This window comes from Bufo bufo, chromosome 11 (genome assembly GCF_905171765.1).
Source record: "Bufo bufo chromosome 11, aBufBuf1.1, whole genome shotgun sequence".
In the NCBI taxonomy this organism is placed as follows: domain Eukaryota; kingdom Metazoa; phylum Chordata; class Amphibia; order Anura; family Bufonidae; genus Bufo; species Bufo bufo.
The window spans coordinates 39,817,990-39,842,405 of record NC_053399.1 but is presented as its reverse complement, the minus strand read 5'-3'; the positions used below and the strand labels follow the sequence as shown (position 1 = coordinate 39,842,405).

The following is a 24,416-nucleotide window of genomic DNA, read 5'->3' as shown; positions in this document are numbered from 1 at the left end:
TTTTTATTAACGGTAGTCGCTAAGGATGCAAGTCCTAATTCCTGTTTTGCATATCTTGGGTATCACTCAAATTTGTCTCAGATGGGACAGATTGTTGCACTGCTGCTTTAATAAACAGGGATTACTTGTAAATCTGAGTTTTCAGTCCTACATTATTTTGCCTGAAGTTGGGGCATTCCCAACTGAAAGAGTCGCCTTTGGTTGTGTTTTATTAGGCTTTACATATGATTTCCTAATGTGTTTTACAGACTGCTTGGCATCTTGCATACACCTAGGTTAAGAGCCCAGTAAAAGAAATTAACATGCCAGATATTAACCCCATAAGGACAACCGCTGTACACGTACGGCAGATGTCTGTTCATTAATGATGGCGCTCACCATAGCCACTGGGTGCCTGCTGCTTTACACAACATACACTTGGAGGCATTGTCTTTGATTGGCGATAGTACCGATCATAGACTTTTAACCCCGTAGATGCTGTGGTCAGTTGTGACCACGACATCTGAGTGTTAAAATCCTTGGAACGCTGCAGTCCCAGGCTCAAATGGCTCCCCCAACACAGAGATCGAGGGAATCATTTGATTGCTATGGCAGCCTCTTGCCTTCTGAAGGATCCAAGGCCTGCCACAGCAATGTTCCTGTGGAGCCCTGCCTGTGGCTGGGCTCCATAGGAACACAGTAAATCTTCTATAGACTGCAATGGTAATTTATTGCAGTCTATAGATGATCACATGTTGATGTCCCATAGGGGGACTTAAGTGGGAAAAATAGTGAAAAAAATAATTTAATATGGGGAAAGGGGATGATGTATCCATCCCCTTTTCCCGTATTAAAAATTAACAATAGAGAAAAAACTGGCCAATACAATTTTTGGTGACACTTTCCCTTTAATGTATGTTAACGAGCAGCTGAGGTGAGATGAAAGGGAATATGACTGCAGCTTCTGATCACTCAGTATGGTTGCCGTCTGTTTCCATCGGGATGTATTGGTCAGCATAACAGATGTAGACTCCAAATCTTAGAGTTGCTTTATTTTAGATGCATTGGGATAATTAAAAAATCTCCCAGTTTAAAGTTTTTTTTTCATCCTGTAGATATTGATCACCTGTGCTCAGGATGGGTCATCAATATCCGATCGTTTGGGGTGTCGATCAGCTATTTCCAGGAGAAACTGGCATTGGAACCTAAACCATGGCCTGAGCTGGAAGTAGAAGGCTCCGTCCACTTTGTAGTGGCCTCGCCGGTGTATTGGCGTAGAGTTGTAATATGCTACCACGGCAGAGCCTTCTGATTCCAACTCGTCTACTGTTTAAATTCTGACACCGGTGACTGCCGAAAACAGCTGATCAGCGAACGCGTTGGACCTCCGTCGATCTGGTATTGATGACCTATCCTGAGGATAGGTCATCGATATCTACAGTCTGGAAAACACTTTTCAGTTCCAGTTCCTGGGTAGAAAAGGGGAAGTAAAGGCAATGTATAGGTTGTGCATCTGCAGTTTTCCCTGTGATGCAAGCCCCTGGTGCAGGCAAGTTTTTATGCCCAATTATTTTTGAGAAACATCCAATTCCGCTACCACAGGGTTTGAAAATATTGTCATCGTTCCTATATTTGAATGCGTTTATGACATTGTGTAGCAAGCCGTGTATAGTAAAAGTTATGATCTCCATGTCACGGACCAAATGAAATCGCTGGTAACTTCACAAGACAGACATCTAACGCCAGTTTCTCTTTCTCGGTCTCTTCCCCCCTTCTTTCTCTCTCGCTCTGTTCTCTGTCGCTTTTCCACAGGTAATTCACCGCTGGGTGCCTTGCAGCAGAGACCCTTGTAATAGGTCCCACATTGACAAAACTATCCTGCTGATTAAGATTGAGGACAAATATGTTGCTGTTATTGAGACTGGGGTGCTTGAGCTTGGGGCCGAAGTGTGATTCTGCGGTTCAGTCATCTTTTGAAGCTTTCAGACAGGAATGAACTTTTTACTGTTTGGGGACAGAGCACTCAAGATGGAGAAGGGCTCTGACACGGCCCAAACGTGTAAATTATTATTTTTCTGCGTTTGTTTTAATAATCTGCAGATGTTCATCTACATAAAGAGTATAAACAGAAAAAAAAAAGCTATAAGACCATTATCTTATATGTACAATGGAATAATGCTATGCATTTCATATGCTTTAAGTCAGAAACCTATTGAATTTCTCCATGCAGAATATGATCGTCATATTTTTCTAATTTATTTGCCAAAAACGATTGCCATGTCTTATACTGTAGCATGTCGTCTTTTCTTTCTTTTATTTTTTTTTCACATTATATTTCCTTGAAACGTGCAGATTCTTTTTTTTTTTTAATCTTCTATACTGCAGAAGGCTGCATCATTTTTTTTATCCCAAACCTTTTTTTTGTTTTTTTTTTATCATTTTGGATCCTGCCCTAAACCATATTTCCTAGAACCGTGCACTAAGAGAAATAAATCTGATATTGGTCAGAGTGTCTATTTATAAATATATAAATATAGAGATATACAGAAATAACCTAATTTAAATTGATTTTTATTGAATTTACGCCCTTCCTTGCCCTAGTCCTTCCTATATATGGCTCTTGCCATTCAGTCTTTAATGCAGTGGCTTACTGTCGCCGTTCCTTCAGTTTTCCTTAAAAATTAAATGTATTCCCAGAAAATGAAATGCCTGCTTGTAATCTGCTGCATCTCATTGTATGTCTGTGTGTTACCTTCAGGAAAGTGTGCAAATCTTGGGCTCCTTCAGCACCAGACATGCATCTGTATATACTGTATACATTTCTATTCACTGATCTCCCAATTTAAAATCCACTAACACCAGAAAGGGCTCTTCTAAGGGAACCTGCCATATTGAATTTGGTGGAAACTGAGCAGATTGATCAATTTTGATTTGCGGGAAAAGATTCAGATCATAACTTGTAATTTATTCCTTTAAATCCCTGTGCTTTCTGTATGTAGGAATCTCAGGTGTCTGTGCTTAGGCCGTCTTATTAGTGATTGACGGCAGTTTCTGTAAAAGGAAGGCTGTCGGTCACTGAATAGTACCACCACTGGACTGCTGCGTATAGAACGACCAGAGAATTAAATGAATTGAATACAACTTCTACTGAATTCACATCAATCCAATAGGAGTGAATGGAGAGGTGAACGATCATGCGGACAGATTGCGGGAGGTCAGACCCCCAACGATCCAACATTTATGGTCTAGCCCCAATACTTTTTGTAGGGTAACCCCTTTCACGGCAGTCGTGCCTGATTATTTAGGTTATGATGGCATGGAGTTGGTGTCAGATTTGTGGGAATTTGTGTTTTTCTTTATTTTATTGGGCATATTTGAGAACAAGAAATGATTCCATTTCCCCATGGTTGTAAATTTACAACTTCTCCCCATAGTAGTTTGACACCAGGCATGTCAGTTTCTGGTAAGACTTGGGCCTACTTCTTATTGTTTTAGAGAAATGAATGAATGCCTTTTATGCCACAATGTTAACATATCCGGACTATATTTCCTCCTTGTAACTCCCTTCAATATAAAATGGACGTTTTGAGTATTTATAACTGTGACAATGAATTATTACATATGTGTTGTCAAATATGTTGGTTTCTTAGATTGATATCCATGCATTTTCAAGATGTGAGAATACCTTGTAGCTCTGTGTTTTAATACGATTCCTATACTCCTGCCTCAATCTTTCTATTGAAACTGATACTTTTGACTCCAGAAAGAGTGGTTGACACTTGGAAGAGAAGCCCATTATGATATAAATGTTCAATTTTTTTTTTTTCTTTCCACATTGCCTTTACTTTCCATTTTTTTTTTAATCCTGGAAATATTCTTATTTATTTGAAACCTTTTTTCATTTTGTATTCAATTAGGTATAGAAGCTCAGGAAAAGCTGTGTGTATTCATCATTTTGCTATATGTTCTCGTGCTGTTTAGAAACTTGGGCGACATGCCGAAAATTGGAATGTTATCCGTTGATTACAAAATAATTTAATTTAAAAAAAAAAAATTGAACAAAAACGTGACCATGAGTTAATATTTATTTCATTTGATGCTTGTGTTCATTGTATTTACAGCTTTATAAATTTTTGAGTTTCTTCAAACAAAGTGCTTTGAATACATAATTATATTGACTTTCATATCCACCATGAGCTGTGACCTCTGTCGACTAAGCTCTTGTTCGCCCTACAGCTCGCTCTCTCACTTGACTACCCCATACACGCTTGGTTTGGCAGAGCGTGTATATGTTTTCCATGGGGAGACCGGAGAAAGCTGCTGCCGGACAACTTTGGCCGCAACATATGTCCTAGGAGAACAAAAGGATTAGACATTGAAATTTAACACCTCTAAGCTTTCTGTCCAGGGGGAGCTGTGAGCTTGTTAATGCAGTAGTTCGGGCAGATACAGTTGAATTATTATCCTTAGCACATCCCTGTTTACACAGGGGCAAATATATTGCCGACAACTGATTACATTTTAATGTTGCATAAAAGATGCAATCGCCCGACTGATGTACAGAAGCCATGTTTTACAGGGGACAATTCTTCCCGATTTTTGGCTTTTGTGAAAGGCCTTTTAGTTAAGGCAGTCACAGGATGTGCCAAATTTATCATAGTGGCTGATGCTGTGTGATAGAATTTGCACATCTTGCGTGAAGACATTTTTATTTTATTTTTTTGTAAGCCAATGCTTGGCTTACTTTAGACCAGTATATTCCACCAGAGAACCGGTCCATGGCCTTAAAGGGATTGTCCAGGTTCAGAGCTGAACCCGGACATATCCCCATTTTCACCCAGGCAGGCCTTCTGAAATTAGCATCGGAGCATTTTATTGCATCGCGCAGGGCAAGGGCTGTTTGTTTAAATTTTTTACACCGCTAGGCGGAGGCTTCCCCTAGCAGTGTTCCCGGTGACCTCACCAGCACTGATGGGCGGGTTTTATCGCTGCCCTAGCCGTATTACAGGCTAGGGCAATGCCAAAACCCACCTATTGGTGCCGGTGACGTCACCGGACTCACTGCCAAGCGGAAGCCTTCGCCTTGCTTTACCAATGGAGAGCCCGGTACGTCACCAGATCTCCAGAAAAAGCCTTTTCCCTGCGTGATTCAGTGCAGGGCAAAAGGGAGGGGCTGCCTGAGTGAAAACGGTGATATGTCTGGGTTCAGCTCTGAACCCAGACAACCCCTTTAAAGAGGACTTTTCACCAGTTTTTAACTCTCTAAAAGCAATACCTAACACTGTAGTGCATGTTCAGGAGATGCCATCTCACAAATATTTTATTTTTTTTTTATTATTTTTTTTTTCATGATCCTTTCCTCCGTTGCGCCACTATGCCCCCTGTTTGGCTTTGGTGTTTGATATGCTAATTAATAGTATCAGTACAGGGAGGAGACCTTAGCTTTCGGCCCCCTGCATACGAACGCGTGCATCCCGTGGTCGTGCTGCGGCCCACAAAATGCAGGCCGTAATGCACGAACACAGTCCGTGGGGCAGCCGCAGCCGATCACGGACCCGTTCACTTTAATGGGTCTGCGATCCGGCCGTTCCACAAAAAGATAGGACATGTTCTATCTTTTTGCGGAACGGAAGTACGGGACGAAACCCCACGGAAGCACTCCGTAGTGCTTCCGTAGGGTTCTGTTCTTCCATTCTGCATCTCCGGATTTACAGATCCATTCAAGTGAATGGGTTTGCATCCGTGATACGTAATTCGTTCCCCCCCCCCCCCCCCCCCATATGTTTTAAGGTATATTCATCCATTTCTACACTGCTCCGACGGTCCCCCACGCACTGTTTACATCTCTGTTTATTTTTGTCTAACTTCCTGCCGCTCTGCACTGTGGGTCCCAGTGCAGCGCGGCATCACGTGCTTTCAGATGACTCTCCTCTCTGCCGTGACTCCGCCCCCTCATTGTTATTCCCCCTCCTGCCGCACATCGCCCTGTCCTCCATGCATCCGCCCCCCTTGAATCATATACTGCTTCCTGCTGCACATTTTCCTTCCCCCCCTTAGTAACACCCCTAAACTCCTGCTGGGTCAGTCCTTTAAAACATGATTAGGTCCGAGTATTGCTTCTATCTCCAGCCTGCCGCCCCATTTGCCTGCATTAGAGCTGTTTACTATGCTAATTAGCATAGTTCCCTTGCCTCCGTCATTGTGAACAACACGCCCTGCCCGGTGATGTCACTGGAGGGGTGTGGCTTACCGTGATCTGATGCCGTTGAGGTACCGCCTTGCATAATGCCTGCGGCTGATGGTGACGTCACCGGGCTCCCTGCGAAGTGGAAGAAGCGGCTTTGTTCTGCAGAAGGGACCCGGTACGTCATTGAATGTGAGAAAAGACTCCCTTTTGGCTGAGAATTTGTGTAATGAATACGGGGCATCAGAAAAGTATGGGAAAGGTAGGACAGTCATGTAGGAGATATTTATGTCCTTGTTAAACAATTAAACCAAAGTCCCCAATCCCGGACAACCCCTTGAAGAACAGGCCTTGTAAGAGAGTACAGCAAGTACTACTATCACGAGATCCAGACTTTAAATTTAAAACAAAAATATATTCTACAGTTGATCTGTTTGGTGCAAACATTTAAATGGTCACTAAATTTACACACCTTTTAGGATAAGTTAATAGTACAAGCACCCGTAAGAAACTTTGCAATATATCTTGGTAAATGGCTTTTTTCTTTTTAAATTTTCTTGAAGTCATCAAGGACTGACAAGCTCACTGAAGGATCAGATTGCACATGTCAAAACAAGTGTATGGAGAGGGTGAAGGGAGGAATGAGCAGGAGCTGAGTTAGACAGAAGCAACACACACATAGACTGCTGCAGCTACATTTCTAGAAGTTTCTCTCATAGCACAAGTGCATTATTCACAACCATACAGGTCAGTACTTCTTTGTAATGTCCTCCATGATTCTAGTCAAATAATGGCCAGAATAGTGTTATTCCTCATGTACACACATTGTATTGTTGATTAATGCAGAAAGAAGTTGAGAAAAATCCAGCTCCACTTTAAAGGAATTGCGTTTATTCAGCTTGCGGTTAAAAACTCATCCAAGAAATACAAAAATTTAGCAGTCTTGTCTTGTCTACATGTTTCGGGCTATCAGAGACATTTCCAGCCCTTCTTCATGACACAGAAAGACATTAAAAGTGAGACCTTTTAAAGGGGAGGGTGCACCTGTGTTCACTAATTGTTTCCACAGGCCTGTAACCGCCCCCAGGAAAAGGTGCCACACTTCCAGTTAACTCTTCTCATGAAAATTAAATGAAAGAAAAAACAAAAATATATAACCATATGTATGCATAGAGAAAATAAAAGTATAGTGACTATGAAAAAAACTATGTCATACAAAGGTATACATATATAGAGGATACATGGGGTGTGAGCCAGATATACAGCAATATTCTAGCAAACCATGGTGGAATGTAATGGAAATCAGGTCACCAGAAATGTGTTGTAGCATTCTCAGGAAAGGAAGAAATTCACATGCCAAAATATTATTAGCATGAGAATTATTGCTGCAAAATCAGATCTAGGCGTTTATTGAGCCTCTCAGGTTGGCATGTATTCAGTGAAAAAATCCAAAAGGATTCCCTGTTTAATAATTTTCTTCTATGGTCTCCTCCACGTTTAGGCAGAAAAACTTTTTCTATGCCTTGTACTATCATATCTGATGTGTTCCCACCATGGCAGACAGCAAAATGCAGACTAGCTGCAGACACATTGCGACTGCCATGGTGGGGCACATCAGAGATGTGTTTGCGTATCCTAGATTTTATTGCATTAATAGTACAACCCACGTATTGCAGTTTGCACTTTGTGCAGGTGATCAGGTAGACAGCGTGGGTTGTATTGCAGTTAAGATACGCTTTTATTGGAAAGACTCTGTTGTTTACAGTTGAGGAAAAGGTTTTGGATTTCATCATATGTGTGCAGCAAATGCATCTGTGGTGTCCACACCTGTAACTCCCCTTGGTCCTAAGCCACACAGGTTGCGACTTTTTGTCTTCTTGGTATAGGCTAGGGCTGACATAGTTTGCAATTGTGGGCGCCCGTCTGGCTGCGCATTTAACCCCATCTGCAACTATGTCAGTCCATTCTCTGTCATAAGACAGGACAGGAAAATGTTTTTTTATAATATGACATATCTGTTGGTACTCTGTACTATATTGTGTTACAAACAGATTCCTTCTGTCCTTGTCCTTGATAATGTTGTTTGTGTTTCTATTTTTGTTTTCACTATTAGTGCCTATATCCAGTAGTGGAACCTCCTTATGCACAGGATTTTGCTGTTTGGGATAAAGGAGGGATCCCCTTTCAATGGTTGAGACCTAAGCTATAGCATCTTTTACATGTTTGATGCTATAGCCTCTTTTACCCAGTCTATGGCAAATATGTCCAGCTTCCTCCATGAAGCCAATTTCCTCTGTGCAATTCCTTTTTGCACGGATGATTTCCCCCCCTGGGTATATTGGCAGTTACATGTTTAGGATGACATGATGTCGCATGTAATGTGGTATTGCCTGCCATAGGTTTCCTATATGTGCAGGTGGATACCTGACTGGTGGCGGGGTCCCCCCTCAGGCGCAAATCCAAAAAGGCCACCTCCAGCGTGTCATAATGGACACTAAAGGAGATGGTATCCACACAGAAATTGATGTAACCACAAAAGGATGGTATGGCCGCCACATCGCCCGTCCAGATCAGGATCAGGTCATCGATGTAACGGCCATACCACCTGATGTGGTGCCAGAAAGGGTGGGTGTCGATGAAGAGAAAACACCTCTCCCACCATGCCATAAAAATATTGGCGATGGAGGGAGAGAATTTAGCCCCCATCGAAACCCCCGATGTCTGGAGATAAAATTTATTGTTGAACATGAAGAAATTGCGCCTGAGGAGGAAGTCCACCACCATCAGGACATATTCCTGCAAGCCTGCAGTAATGTTGCCATTAGGTTGATTCCATACTTCAGACACTCATACCATTAATACCGGGTTATCTCAGGGACACCACGTCTGTTTTACAAACAATTGATAACATTGAATGGTCCTCAAATTATGTTTGGATCACAGCAGACGTGGTGTCCCTGTATACCAATATTCCCCATGAATTGGCCATTAAATCCCTAACCTGGTTCCTACTGATATATGGCAATATTACTGCAGGCTTGCAGGAATATGTCCTGATGGTGGTGGACTTCCTCCTCAGGCGCAATTTCTTCATGTTCAACAATAAATTTTATCTCCAGACATCGGGGGTTTCGATGGGGGCTAAATTCTCTCCCTCCATCGCCAATATTTTTATGGCATGGTGGGAGAGGTGTTTTCTCTTCATCGACACCCACCCTTTCTGGCACCACATCAGGTGGTATGGCCGTTACATCGATGACCTGATCCTGATCTGGACGGGCGATGTGGCGGCCATACCATCCTTTTGTGGTTACATCAATTCCTGTGTGGATACCATCTCCTTTAGTGTCCATTATGACACGCTGGAGGTGGCCTTTTTGGATTTGCGCCTGAGGGGGGACCCCGCCACCAGTCAGGTATCCACCTGCACATATAGGAAACCTATGGCAGGCAATACCACATTACATGCGACATCATGTCATCCTAAACATGTAACTGCCAATATACCCAGGGGGGAAATCATCCGTGCAAAAAGGAATTGCACAGAGGAAATTGGCTTCATGGAGGAAGCTGGACATATTTGCCATAGACTGGGTAAAAGAGGCTATAGCATCAAACATGTAAAAGATGCTATAGCTTAGGTCTCAACCATTGAAAGGGGATCCCTCCTTTATCCCAAACAGCAAAATCCTGTGCATAAGGAGGTTCCACTACTGGATATAGGCACTAATAGTGAAAACAAAAATAGAAACACAAACAACATTATCAAGGACAAGGACAGAAGGAATCTGTTTGTAACACAATATAGTACAGAGTACCAACAGATATGTCATATTATAAAAAAACATTTTCCTGTCCTGTCTTATGACAGAGAATGGACTGACATAGTTGCAGATGGGGTTAAATGCGCAGCCAGACGGGCGCCCACAATTGCAAACTATGTCAGCCCTAGCCTATACCAAGAAGACAAAAAGTCGCAACCTGTGTGGCTTAGGACCAAGGGGAGTTACAGGTGTGGACACCACAGATGCATTTGCTGCACACATATGATGAAATCCAAAACCTTTTCCTCAACTGTAAACAACAGAGTCTTTCCAATAAAAGCGTATCTCAACTGCAATACAACCCACGCTGTCTACCTGATCACCTGCACAAAGTGCAAACTGCAATACGTGGGTTGTACTATTAATGCAATAAAATCTAGGATACGCAAACTCATCTCTGATGTGCCCCACCATGGCAGTCGCAATGTGTCTGCAGCTAGTCTGCATTTTGCTGTCTGCCATGGTGGGGACACATCAGATATGATAGTACAAGGCATAGAAAAAGTTTTTCTGCCTAAACGTGGAGGAGACCATAGAAGAAAATTATTAAACAGGGAATCCTTTTGGATTTTTTCACTGAATACATGCCAACCTGAGGGGCTCAATAAACGCCTAGATCTGATTTTGCAGCAATAATTCTCATGCTAATAATATTTTGGCATTTCTTCCTTTCCTGAGAATGCTACAACACATTTCTGGTGACCTGATTTCCATTACATTCCACCATGGTTTGCTAGAATATTGCTGTATATCTGGCTCATACCCCATGTATCCTCTATATATGTATACCCTTGTATGACATAGTTTTTTTCATAGTCACTACACTTTTATTTTTTCTCTATGCATACATATGGTTATATATTTTTGTTTTTTCTTTCATTTAATTTTCATGAGAAGAGTTAACTGGAAGTGTGGCACCTTTTCCTGGGGGCGGTTACAGGCCTGTGGAAACAATTAGTGAACACAGGTGCACCCTCCCCTTTAAAAGGTCTCACTTTTAATGTCTTTCTGTGTCATGAAGAAGGGCTGGAAATGTCTCTGATAGCCCGAAACATGTAGACAAGACAAGACTGCTAAATTTTGTATTTCTTGGATGAGTTTTTAACCGCAAGCTGAATAAACGCAATTCCTTTAAAGTGGAGCTGGATTTTTCTCAACTTCTTTCTGCATTTGCTGCCCGCACCTGACACGGGCCATCCGTGCTCACAACTAAAGGAAGGGCAGGTGAGAGCTGCTACATTTCTCTTTTCCTATTGTTGATTAATGTAACGTTTGTTGAAAGGTTAGGTGCACTTTAACTGTCCCAGAATTTTGATGCTATTGTCAGAATTACGTAGGCATGACTAGTTGGCGCATAGTAAATTTAAAGGGTTTGTCCTTGATTGCAGACATGGGATTCTCTATTGTTGGTCTGCCACAATACATATTAGGAAAGCTCTATATCAGGGGTCAGCAACCTCCGACACTCAAGTTATTGTAAAACTACAACTCCCAGCATGCACACTTGCAAAACGCTGATAAATGTGAAACTACAATTCCCAGATTGTCCATTCACAACAGCTGGAGGTTGCTGACCCCTGCCCTATATCATTGAACCTCAGCCTGTTCCAAAAGTAAAAGGCCCATTAAGAACATTGTAGTTTTGCAGCAGCTGGAAAGCCTGCTCTGTACAGTGTCCATATGATTGCTGCAAGTAATAGATCATAGGGGGATCTATAGCAGATTCTACAGAGGTCCTATCCAGGTTGGCTCTGTAATGTCTCTGCCTTCTTCATGCTGGGCAGCTCTAATCATTAACATGGAACAGTGCCATCAAGTATTCATGTATATAAGTTTGGTATAGGTTCCCATCCTGTGACATAAGGAAAGCTTTTGTAAGTCAATTTTTCACAAAAGCTTACCTAACCTCACAGGATGGGATCTTATTCTATCTTTGTCTGTAATTATGCAGCTCATGCAACGAGAGGAATTGCCCAGGGTATTTATGCGTTAATTAACTTTGTGACAAGGGTTACTTGGGTGTTACTAAACCAATCAGACCCACGACTCCTTCCGAAAAGTTCACTGTCTACATGTTCACACAACCCATGAGCTCTGTCACCGGCAACTACCCAATTAGAAGCACAAAGTAGGGCCTCACAAGTCCCCACGGAGTCGTCTGCAGTCAACGTGCCTCTGTATGGCATTGTATTAAGGAGACCTAAAACTGCGTAATGAAATGTCTGATGGGGTGGGCTACTGGTTTTCCCTGTAAGATCCATAAAGGAATTCAGTTGGAAAGTCTTTGTAGAAGATAGAGATTTACACGGGTACAGCAGGGTGCCATAGAAGTCTATAGGTACCTACTTGGAGGTTACACAGAGCTGTAATACTCCTGCATTTTAGCACTAAAAAGATGAAAATGAGGTAAAATGGCAAAAACTTAAAATATGGTTATGAGGCCACAGTTTGACAGCACAAAAAGTTGCTAACATTGGGGTGGTTTTTCGGAGCTGAATCTCTGCCAAATTGTGTCAAAAATGTAGTGTGGATGTGGATTAAATGTGCTCTCATTATCAAAATCAACCTAGTCCTGATGTTAGCAACTTCTCAGCCGCCGTCTTTCAGTCTCTAAGCAGATACCATCCTTCACAGAGAAGACGGTTTCTCCACCATGAAGGTGGGTGAGTGATGTTCTGTTAGCGGCACCATGCCGCCAATAAATGAGCAGTATGTAATATCTATATGGTTACTAGATCACTTCAGATATCACTGCTGTCATTTACTACTAATATCACAGTCTATGAAGTCACCATGTAATCCCAGCGATATAATGGACTGACTGAAGCACTCCGCATCTACACATTGTTTAATGGATTACTGTCTTCACAATGGCATAAAGAAAACAAAAAGAGAAAGTGTACTTTATGCGATTGTGGTTTTCCTCTTCTAACTTTCGAACATTAGTCATAATACACAGGCATGAGACTATATAACCGCACATGACACCAGTTCTAGCAATATGGAGCACTTTACAAGGAAGCAAACCGTGATGTCTCTGCATTGCATCTTCACGTGTGGTGTGTGGGTCTGTGTGATATACCATGACTATCTAACATCATTCATCTCATCACTAGGGTATGTTCAGATCAAAACAGCATTGGAGAAAACATGATTAAAAATTTTTTTTGCTATTTTTATGCAATTTGTCTTGTGGTTTTTATAGTGTAGGACCTGCAACTGCAGAGAAAACCACTACCTGCGAACATCTGATCACACCTATGGAAACTGTTTTTTCTTTACATCCAGTTGAAGCTCAGTCCTCATCTACAGCTGACCCACACACATACACATAAGGGCTCATGCACACGACTGTCATTTTTGTCCACATCCGATCCTTATTTTTTTTTGCAGACCCATTCATTTCAATGGAGCTGCAGAAGATGTGGACAGCTCACCGTGCGCTGTCTACATCCGTTCCGCTGTTCCACAAAAAAAAGTACAAGTACATTTTGAAGACAAGAATAGACTGTTCTAAACAGAGGCAGGGAGTACCTTACCGCAAAAGGCGGAAAACACACAGCTGGGATCTGTTTTTTGCATTTTTTCACAAATAAGCTTTATGCACATAAATCCATTTTACTCCAGCAAGTGATGGGATTGGTCAAATGTTTTCCATACCTTAGATTTATTATCCGATAACATCTACTGATTGCTTTGGATCTAAACAGTGTGCAGCTCGTTTTGTCTTAAAGTGTTTTCCATGTAGCTTCTCACCTAATGATAAGAACCTAACCAAGCTGTATGGATAATGGAACCTCCATTGGTAGTCTATGATGGTGCTATAGACAGGTTTAGCAACAAGTGTCCTGCTAGAAGAGATACCCAGCCCCTATCAGTTAGGAGTTTAAATTGAGCACATTAAGGTCTCATGCACATGAACATATGTATTTTTCCGGTCCACAAAACACTGATCCACACAAAAAATGATGACGTCCATGTGACATCCATATTGTATCCAGTTTTTTTTTTTGCGGATCCATTGTAGCAATGCCTATCCTTGTCTGCAAAACGGATAAGAATAGGACATGTTCTATCTTTTTTGTGGAACGGACTTGCAGATATATGGAATTGAAAGTCATTTCAGTTTTTGTTTTTGTTTTTTGTGGACCCATTGAAGTGATTCGTTCTGCATACGGGCGGCAAAAAAAAAACTAAGGACATGGGGAAAAAAATACTTTCATGTGCATGAGAGCTGTAAGGGTACATCCACATGGGAGGGAGATGCAGTAGAAAAGTCTGCTGTGGTTTTTGCAACGGATCCAAAACAAAATCTGTGATGCTTTCACTTAGGGGTGGGCGATATAGGCGATATGCGATATAAATTTGGGCCACGATATGGATTTTCGCCGGACCGCGATATGATCGCGCTCTCTGCGCGCACCATTTTCTCCTGAGCCGGCTGTCACAGTGGAGGGAGAAGGAGGGAGTCCCTCCCCCCCACTGTGCGCGGCTGCCGCTGAATACCAATGAGGACAGAGGAGGAGGGGAGGGACTGTGGCCAATGCGCCACCAATGAATGTGCCGGCCATATCCCACAGGGTCCCCCTCCTCCCCCCCATCATTGGTGGCAGTGGGCAGTTCCGATCGGAGTCCCAGCAGTGTAATGCTGGGGCTCCGATCGGTTACCATGGCAGCCAGGAGTCACACTACTGAAGTCCTGGCTGCGATGGTATGTTAGTGAGCAGCATTATACTCACGTGCGCCGTGGCCGCCGGGCGCTCCTAACATACCATCGCAGCCAGGACTTCAGTAGCGTCCTGGCTGCCATGGTAACCGATCGAGCCCCAGCATTACACTGCTGGGACTCCGATCGGAACTGCCCACTGCCACCATGATGGGGGGGGAGGGGGACCCTGTGGCCACTGCCACCAATGATTAATACTGGGGAGGGGGGGATGGGTTTGAGTTACCATAGGGGGCGGATCAGAGGCTGGGGGGGCATATCAGAGGCTGGGGGGGCACATGAGCGGCTGGCTGCCATGGTCAGCTCCCTGCTGTTGTGTGCACAAAGCACAGGGCAGCAGGGAGAGTGTAAAGTCCTATTCACCCAAATAGAGCTCTATTAGGGTGAATATGACAAGGGTTCTAGCCCTTAAGGAGACTAATAGTTATTAAATAAAAAGTTTAAAAAAAAGTTAAACACCCCCCCCCCCTCTCCCAATATAGAAAACAATATATCGCAATATATATCGCACATGCTTAAAATTATATCGCAATATTAATTTTAGGCCATATCGCCAACCCCTACTTTCACTGCCTGGCCCTGTCGATTAAAGTGCAGAGGGCGCAGCAGTTGCAGAGAGAGCAGAGCCTCCAGCCCTATTTTACTATGCATTCTACACTATGTATTCAGAATGCTATTATTTTCCCTTATAACCATGTTATTAAGGAAAATAATAATGATCGGGTCCCCATCCCAATCGTCTCCTAGCAACCGTGCGTGAAAATCGCACCGCATCCGCACTTGCTTGCGGATGCTTGCGATTTTCACGCAGCCCCATTCACTTCTATGGGGCCTGCGTTGCGTGAAAACGCACAAAATAGAGCTTGCTGCGATTTTCACGCAACGCACAAGAGATGTGTGAAAATCACCGCTCATGTGAACAGCCCCATAGAAATGAATGGGTCCTGATTCAGTGCGGGTGCAATACCTCACGCATTGCACCCGCGCGGAAAACTCGCCCGTGTGAAAGGGGCCTAAGGCCTCATGCACACGACCGTTGTTGTATTGCGGTCCGCAAAACACGGATACTGGCTGCGTGCATTCCACATTTTGCGGAACAGAACAGCCGGCCCCTAATAGAACAGTCCTATCCTTGTCCATAATACGGACAATAATAGAACATGTTCTATTTTTTTTTTGCAGAAGGGACATGCGGACACGGAGTCATTTCCGTTTCGGCCCCATTGAAGTGAATGGTTCTGCCTACGGGCCGGAAAAAAAAAAGGCACGGACAAACAATACCGTTGTGTACATGAGCCCTAAGGGGTTACATTTGCACTACTTCTGATAATAAATGCTCCACAAAAGATATGTTTGTCCTGCTTTTCCCAGTCCCTACCCAGCACTGTCAGCAGTTTTGCATGTTTCATGTCTGGCAGATCCCATTTAAAATATACGTCCATTTATAAAGAAATTTTCATAATTGAATAGTAAAGGTACATCTTAGATACTTTGTAATATATCATAGTGCAGAATGATGCTTCCTCGTGAGCTTCTCAGGCTGTTTTTCTCCTGCTTCTCTTCCCGCAGCCTCTTATCTCGAATTGCACCCATCTTGTCTTCAGTTTCACACACTCAATTCTATGGAGAGATGAGGAGTTCACTGCCAGCTAGTAAGTGATTTATTACGTTGCTCTAAACAGTGGTAGAGCCATATCCTACTAAATATAGTAGAGTCAAAGTGTAGTAGAGGTAAGAATATTCAGTTTGTGTGTCTCTTGTCCAGCAGCCTTTTCCTCTCTCCATAGATGTCAATGTTAAAACCAGGAAAGAGCAAAGGAGATACAAGCCTATTTCTTTAATACTATATATTACAAGGTTTCTTATATTCACCTGTACTATTAATGTATTATGTTAAAGTTTTTATCATTGAAAGTACGTTTTAAATAAATATATTTTAAGGGAAAATCTGTATAATCAGTGCATATTTTGTTATTGCCTGCCAATGCCACGGTTAAATGGTACCTATGACACTGGCTGACCTGTTACATGTACGCTAGGCAGCTGAAGACATCTGTGTTGGTCCCATGTTCATATAATATATATATGCAAATTAGACTCTTGGAGCAACGGGGGCGTTGCCATTACACCTAGAGGCTCTGCTTTCTCTGCAACTGCTGTGCCCTCTGCAATTTGATTGACAGGTGGTGAAAATGTCTTCTCTAGGGCACACTATTTATGAAGCTCTTTTGCCACTTTTGTTTTTTAATTCTTTTTATTGAAATAGTTTAAGATGTCATAAAACATTGGGAAAACAGAAAGGAAAGGGGAGGGGTAGGGAAGACAATCAAAATACTTTCTGACATAATTGTTAAAACAATTGACATCTCATCTGTAGCATAATTCTAGTCACATGTCCAACACATAGTGATTTTACAACTTAAGGGCACCCAAAGTGCCTTTCAATGAGGAGGTAAGATGCCAAGAGGTGTAGCGGAACGGACTGATCATCCCCTGGATTTCAGAGGGACTAAAGTGAGTGATGAGGAAAATTTTAAATTTCTTGAAAAACTTTGTGGCTGAACTCTCTTTGTGCCTCTCCGCCTCCAATCGATCATGTCTTAGTAGCACTTTTAGTTGTGAGATCACGTCCGGCATCCCAGGCATAAGGTCAGACCGCCAATGCTGTAGCAGAACCCTCTTCGCGAACAACAGGATCGAGTGGAGGAAGAAGGGAACAGAGTGAGGCGTTGGGAGGTGAATATATTGAAAAAGCATCACCTGGGGTTCTATAGGGCAGGTCCACCTTCAGTTTTTCCTGATATAATATCAGGTCTTTCCAAAATCTTGTCACCTTTACACAGGTCCATATTCCATGCCAAAAATCCGTATAGGATTCTTTGCATTTAGGACAATGGGTAATGCGATCTGGAAAGCTAGGTGAAGCTGGGAAATGAAAGCCATATATCGCATTATGCATCATCATACTAAAATACGATTCCCGCATCCTTCATTGAAGACACAAGAGCGGACTTTGGTCCATCCCTCCAGTATTTTCTCGCTGATGTCCGCATCATCCGTGATTTTTTTCCCATGTGTGGAAAAGCTAGCTGGAGAGGCCTTTGTGAAGGTCCCTGACATGGCTCTGTAAAGACCAGAGAGTGAACATCATGTGGGAGAGTACCCTAATATGTCAAGATTATGTTTAACATCTTCTTTAGAGAGGTACAACGAATCCTAGATCTGCAAATCTCAATACTTGCAGGATATGTAAAAATTGGGAATTTGGTAGTTGGAATCTTTCTTTCAACTCCCCAGGGGACAACACTTCTCCTTTCCTCCACATGCATCAGATGCTCCGCCTTAGTTGATTTTCCATGTCTCCAGAAATGCGTTGTGCCTTCCTTGAGGGAACTCCGGGTGATTCCATAGTGGCATCCCATTTGGATGTGAGAAAGGGAGCCCAAATGCTTTCCTTGCACTTTCCATGCAACTACCGTGGCTTTATTAGTATTGATTTTTTTTTTTTATTCCCGATGGTAAGTAGCTTAAGTTGGAGGTTGAAGCGCATGACACCAGGCCCCACGGAGCTACTAAGTTCTGTTCTAAGTCTCTATTAGAGAAATGGTCTGTCTCCGTGTAGCCAGTATAAGCATATCGGTCTCATAAGGCAGATAATGTTGTAGCCCCTAATGTTTGGGAACTTTATTCCCCCCTCAGTCTTCCATAGCATCAGCTTATGCAGGGGATATTCGGGGTCGTTTTCCAACCCATATGTATTTAGTGAAGGCTTTGTTTAAGTGTGGTCACATCCGCGTGTTTCAACAAATCGGGAGGGTTCTGAAGAGGGTAAAGTAGCTTGGAGAAACTCATCATTTTGATCAGGTGACACCGTCCCATGAATGACAATGGAAGAGAATGCCATCTGTTCAAATCGCCGCTAATGGTATTAATTAGAGGTGGGTAGTTTAACTGATATAGGGAGCTCGAAGTTTGCAACTTTAGATTGAAAAGGCAAATGCATAGGCTCACCAAGCAGCAGAAACAAAGTGAAGTCTGAACTAGTGTTTTAGGCTATCAACAGGGCATGCAACCTGTTTATTAGGCCTCACGCCCCCACGACTGAATGTCGTCTTTTTTTTCAATCCGCAACTGCGCATCTGCTAAATACGCATTACAGGCCGTGTGCATGCCGCAACATTGTAGAAATCCCTATAATTGTCTGCAAATGGACAAGAATAGGACATGTTCTTTAATTTGCAGAATGGCCACACAGATGACATCTGTTCTGTCTGCATTTTTTGCGATCAACAGAAATGAATGGGGCCATGAAATGTGGATCAGATACAGCGAATATACGGTCGTGAGTAGTGGTGAGCGAACCTTTTATTTTTAGTTTCGCATTCGGATCCCTACGGAATTCTTAGATAACCCGAACCTGTACGCCGAACTTGAAAACACATGTTCGCCTCATCAATAGTCATGAGTATAAGGTCTCTAATCTGACACAAGCTGCATGGAGAGAAGATGCCTGGCACGCCACTCAGTATAATCATGGAACTGTAATAATCAGTATTTTCCACCAGGTGGTGACATGACTCCTGGACTATACACTACTGGAGTTTTTTCATTTCTTGCGCTCTCCTCTCTCCTTTTTTTTTTTTTCCTTTTTTACCAGATAGTAATTGGAGCACATTCAACACAGAGTACATAGTTTTTAGGATTCAATAATGTCCTTTTACCTGTATTTCAACATAATTTGCAATGAAGGCAAATTTATCTTTACATCTCTGTTTCTACATGCTGCCTTAACATTTACTATAAAGGAGGGCAGACCTGGAGATAAAAAGGGAAACGTTACAGAGTTCATAGTCTGTGTGATTATATGTGTATGATATTGGCGGTATTTAAAGGGGACGTTTAAGCGATCTCTGCCCCTTAGACTTATTTCAGCGTGAAATTAGACACACTGGTATTATACATCTACGTTGGCACTGTTCAAGGGCAGGATTTGTCAGTTGTGGATGCCATGTTGTAACCAGTGCATATGGCTATAGCCACGATTAGGAGATCTCGTGCCACGTGCTTTCTGAGCACTTGTTGGGGACAAGAGTCTCCTGTGATAGGCACAAGTTCCCCGGAGATTACACTTGTGCATGTAACGGAGGTCATATTTTGGACGCCTATAAATAATTCAACTTTCCATATTAAAGAGACATTTTAAGCTCATTCACATCAGAGGAGGTGCAATCTATAACCTTAAACCATGTAAGACCACTAAATTTTTGGTAACAAAAATAACCACTGATGCAAAATACTGACCGTGTGAATAAAGGCCTTACAACTGTCTGTACAATGCTTTTCATTCCCCCCACCCTCCCCCCAGGTTTCCAACATTTAGTCGAGCAGTGCCAAGTCCCCGGAGACGGGAGAGTCAGTACTTGTAACCAGTATATAAACCTAGCTAGGTTTCCTCTGTCTGGTGCAGACATTACTAGTGCAGTCAGCAGGTGGCAGCATCAGTCAGAGACCTACTAAACTCTTCAGAATAGTGATGAGTGAATTGATTTGTCTCCTTACCATAGATGACAAGATATCTAGCCCGGCCCTGACCATCTGGGCCCTGCGCTGCTGCTTTGAGTAGCAACGCAGGTGCAGAAGCTCAAATTTGGTTTTGGCAGCAGAGACTGCACAGTTACCTGGAAGTGTAACTGCACATGTGCAGTCACTCCCAAAGCCGAATTCAAGCTTTAAAGGGGTTCTGCAGATTGTTTTAACTGATGATCTATCCTCTGGTAGATCATCAGCATCTGATCGGTGGGGGTCTGACACTGGGGACCCCCCGCCGATCAGCTGTTTGAGAAGGCAGCGGTGCTCAGGAGCGCCGCGGCCATCTCTCTGTTTACCGCCGGCCCAGTGACGTCACGACTAGTATCAACTAGCGTGGGCAGGGCTAAGCCCCGCCCATGCTAGTTGATACTAGTCGTGACGCCAATGGGCCAGCGGTAAACAGTGAAGAAGGCTGCGGCGCTCCTGGAGCACCGCTGCCTTCTCAAACAGCTGATCTGCGGAGGTCCCGGGTGTTGAACCCCCGCAATCAGATGCTGATGATCTATCCAGAGCTCAAGAAGAGCAAACAGAGGTGGCGCTATACAGATACATTTTATTGAATAACTATATACAAAATTTTTTGATTACATTGCAAAAACAAAAGTATCCAGACCCAGGTGCTGGTATGAAAATTTATAAATATTTTTCGTGTGACAACCCCTTTAATTTAGAACGGACCCTGTGAAGAGGCAAGTGTTCTGTGACCTGTGGTCATACTGTACAGGAGACTTACAGTTCACATACAGAATGTACTGCTGTGTGCATGCTTGTCCCTCCTCTGAATATTAGGCGGTATGCTTTAGGATTTTCTTTGGATTTCCTTGGCCCATGTTTGTGACCATACAGTGCCTCATTGTCTTGGAGTTTCTAGAAAAACATTTCCAAGATTGCAGATGAGCGCTGTACGGATGTCCTGTTACAAGATGTCAGTTCATTAACGTACATTACATTTTAGGCTCCTTTTACAAGCAATCATTTTTAAACAAAGCTCCTCTGATGCCTCCATGGGAAGGAACGCACAGGAGTAGATTAAGTACATGAATGGAATGACAGTGTAGTCTGCAGCTGAGAAGACTATTTGAAGCAACGCATCGTCCCCCAGACTGCCCCAAGAATTTCAATTGCTCAGGCTCTTGCTGGCTCTATTTTGGTGCATAAGCTCACTGGGATTTTTTGGCAGAAATCCAGCATTTGTACCTACCCAGTCCGAAAAGAAAATGTAATTCCTTGTGAATGTATTTCCTGCTTTACTGGGTGAAGGAAGCGTTATTTACTTAGCATTATCTCAATGCGATGAGGTTTGCCTCTGACTCCGGTTATGATGTCTTGTTTCTCACTTGTTTTAATTTTAAGCCCTTCTGAGATAATGACAAACACTTACGTAAAGCTGATCAGCGAGCGACACGGAGGTGCGAGAAAGTCCTGGGCGCTGATTGCTGAGCTGAAACTGGAAGAAAATAGCAAAGAGAAACTACGGTAATCGCCACAGATCTAGGCCGAGACGGAACGCAAAGAGAAAAGTGTTATAGCTCAGGTTTGGGTCAGTCTCCCACAACCGATCTTGCCTGACATGATACAAGCATCTTGGATGTTCTCCAGACCTGTTTACTATGGACACAGACAACATGCATGGAGCTGCATCTTGGTTCGATAGGCATATTACACCCATGTTTCGCCTTCCTTAATGTCCATACAGATACACTTACCGATGACCAGGCAATTATAGGGAACAAGACAAATGTTTCTGATAATTACTTGATCGTGAGCTGAGGTGATACCTGTATTAAAGGGGTTTTCTTCTTTCCCCAAACCGATAAGCTACCATCAGGGTAGGTAATCAATATCCGATCGGTGGGGGTCTGACTCCCAGCACCCCCACCGATCAGCTGTATGAAGAGAACACGTTGCGTTCTCTTCACTGTTTACCAGCTTGCTGTGAACGTTGCAGAGGCGCGCAGTGTAATTACAGCTGCTCCCTCCCTTTCACTTGAATGGGACAGTGTGTTGCTCCGTAGTATTCAAGTGAATGGGACGGCTGAGCTTTAATTACACTGCTCCCCACTGCAATGTCAATGGCGAGCAGGTAAACAGTGAAGAGAATGCAGCGCTGTGTTCTCTTCAAACAGCTGATCGGCTGGGGTGCCGGGAGTCAAACCCCCCACTGATCTGATATTGATGACCTTTCCTGTGGATAGGTAATAGGAGCAGAGCAGAAAACCCCTTTAACGTGACCCTCTGTATGGGGATGGATGACCGCCACTGCAATCGCTTGTCCCCATACAGATTAATTGTTTGCTGCCGGCAAAAAAAAATATAATTATGGCTTTATGTGCTACATACAAAATACAATCACCTGATGAATGAACATTGGGTGTTAGACTTTACATTTACATGTGAGAGTTATCGGGAATGAGCGTCTGTAGGAACACTCATTCCTAAAACTTTCCCTAATCCATGGGCTATGTATAAAATATATAATGTAAAACAATAAAGTTGGCTTGGATAAACTGGAAAATAATCAGCTACGTTCAGCCCATCCTGCCACGCCACTTTTGTAGTATGAAAATAATATACCCTTATAAATCGTGGGCACACGCAAAAATGCTATAAATGCAGAGCACCGATAAGGAAAGCACACTGCTACCAATATTTAAACCTCAGTAACATCTTTATTAAAGTACTATCAGTTAAAATACATATATAAGGCAAGGCACACATACCACACAGAAAGTGCCATATCTTGGTCTGTATCTATTATTGTATGTGGGAGGACTGTTTGTACTGACTATACCTATGTCCCTACTTTTTGTACTTTAGACTATGTCCATTTCTTTTTGTTACATGTAGCCTCTCTTCTATATGGCACTTTCTGTGTGGTATGTGTGCCTTGCCATATATATGTATTTTAACTAATAGTACTTTAATAAAGATGTCATTGAGGTTTAAATATTGATAGCAGTATGACAATATGTTAAATCTCCCTCAAAGTGTCTTTGTGTGGATCCGTATTAACCATAAGAGTACCTGTCACCAGAGATGTCTGCCATAACATTTCTGGAGCATCTATTGTTATAACTATATGTTCTGCCATTCCTCTGTTATCCCTAATTGAAGTTTGCAAGATCCAACTGGGTGTTACCAGTTGGGAGGTATGTCACACTCTAGTGTGGGAGGGAAACCCCACACCAAACATAGGAGGGAAAGGTTAAAGGAAATAAGGCCTAAAAACTAGGGAAGAAAGATGGACACCTCCTAGTGAAAACCCTAACCAAAGCCCTGACTGACTACCAGTATGAACAGACCCCAGAGGTAGGTGAGTTCATACACAGGAATACCTAAAGTCCTATCTAACCCTAAAGGACCCTGGTACTAATGACCGGAACGAGACAACCTGTTCTTCCAAAAGGAAGGATGAACGGGAGTCTCCCTAAGGCCTAACACAAAACAACAAAGAAATGCAAAACACAGAAAAGCCAAAATACAAAAGGAAAGGTAACACTTAACTTCCAAGAAGCTATGGCAGCACCAGGAACTCAGCCGAGATCCAAACATAAGCTTATCCACAGGTCCAACTGAAGCTATAAACGGCACAGCATTGTGGGAGACACAACTATAAATAGGGAAAGTTAAATCACCACAATAGCAACACCTGGAGGTTAAGGGTGAGGCCAGTACCAGAAACAACACAGATGTCTATTGATCCACAAGGTAAACATGTCAAACCACGTGTTGCCAGTCTCAAAGATCTCCTGCCACTCACTGTCACCGGGACGTCCGTATGTTTCGGTACGTCCGTGACAAGGTGTTCCTGCACAGTCTGACACTATCCAATTAGTGTTGTCAGTGTCAGACACACATTCAGCTGGACAACCTAGTTGGACCTTTATTGCAGACTGCTGGCAATTCATTCGTAACATCTAGAAGGTATAACAGAGTCATGCCCCAACATAGAGTGATAAGAATAGCTGCTCCAGAATCATTATTACATGAGGAATGCAAGTCGTTACTAAAACAGACATGTAAGATGGGGTAACAGCTCTTTAAGTTTAATTGTACTGTACCTATGTGAAATAACAGATGATCACAATATATGTAGTGTTAGTAATCTGTAAGG

General features: G+C 42.8%; 1 protein-coding gene across 8 annotated transcripts in view; it reads left to right on the top strand.

Annotated features, from left to right (window-relative positions):
* PCNX1 (pecanex 1) overlaps positions 1–21,268 on the top strand; it is a 118,558-nt gene extending 97,290 nt beyond the window's left edge. For 6 of the 8 annotated variants that reach the window (XM_040411985.1, XM_040411988.1, XM_040411987.1 and 3 more), the window contains one exon: positions 1,792–4,064. In XM_040411985.1, coding sequence (XP_040267919.1) covers positions 1,792–1,932 — 141 coding nt within the window. In that variant the 3' untranslated portion in view covers positions 1,933–4,064. Of the gene's footprint in view, positions 1–1,791; positions 4,065–6,434; positions 6,439–21,257 lie in introns of those variants that run through there. The other 2 variants (XR_005774836.1, XM_040411986.1) reach the window with 2 other exon arrangements.
* The last annotated feature ends 3,148 nt before the right edge of the window (positions 21,269–24,416 follow it).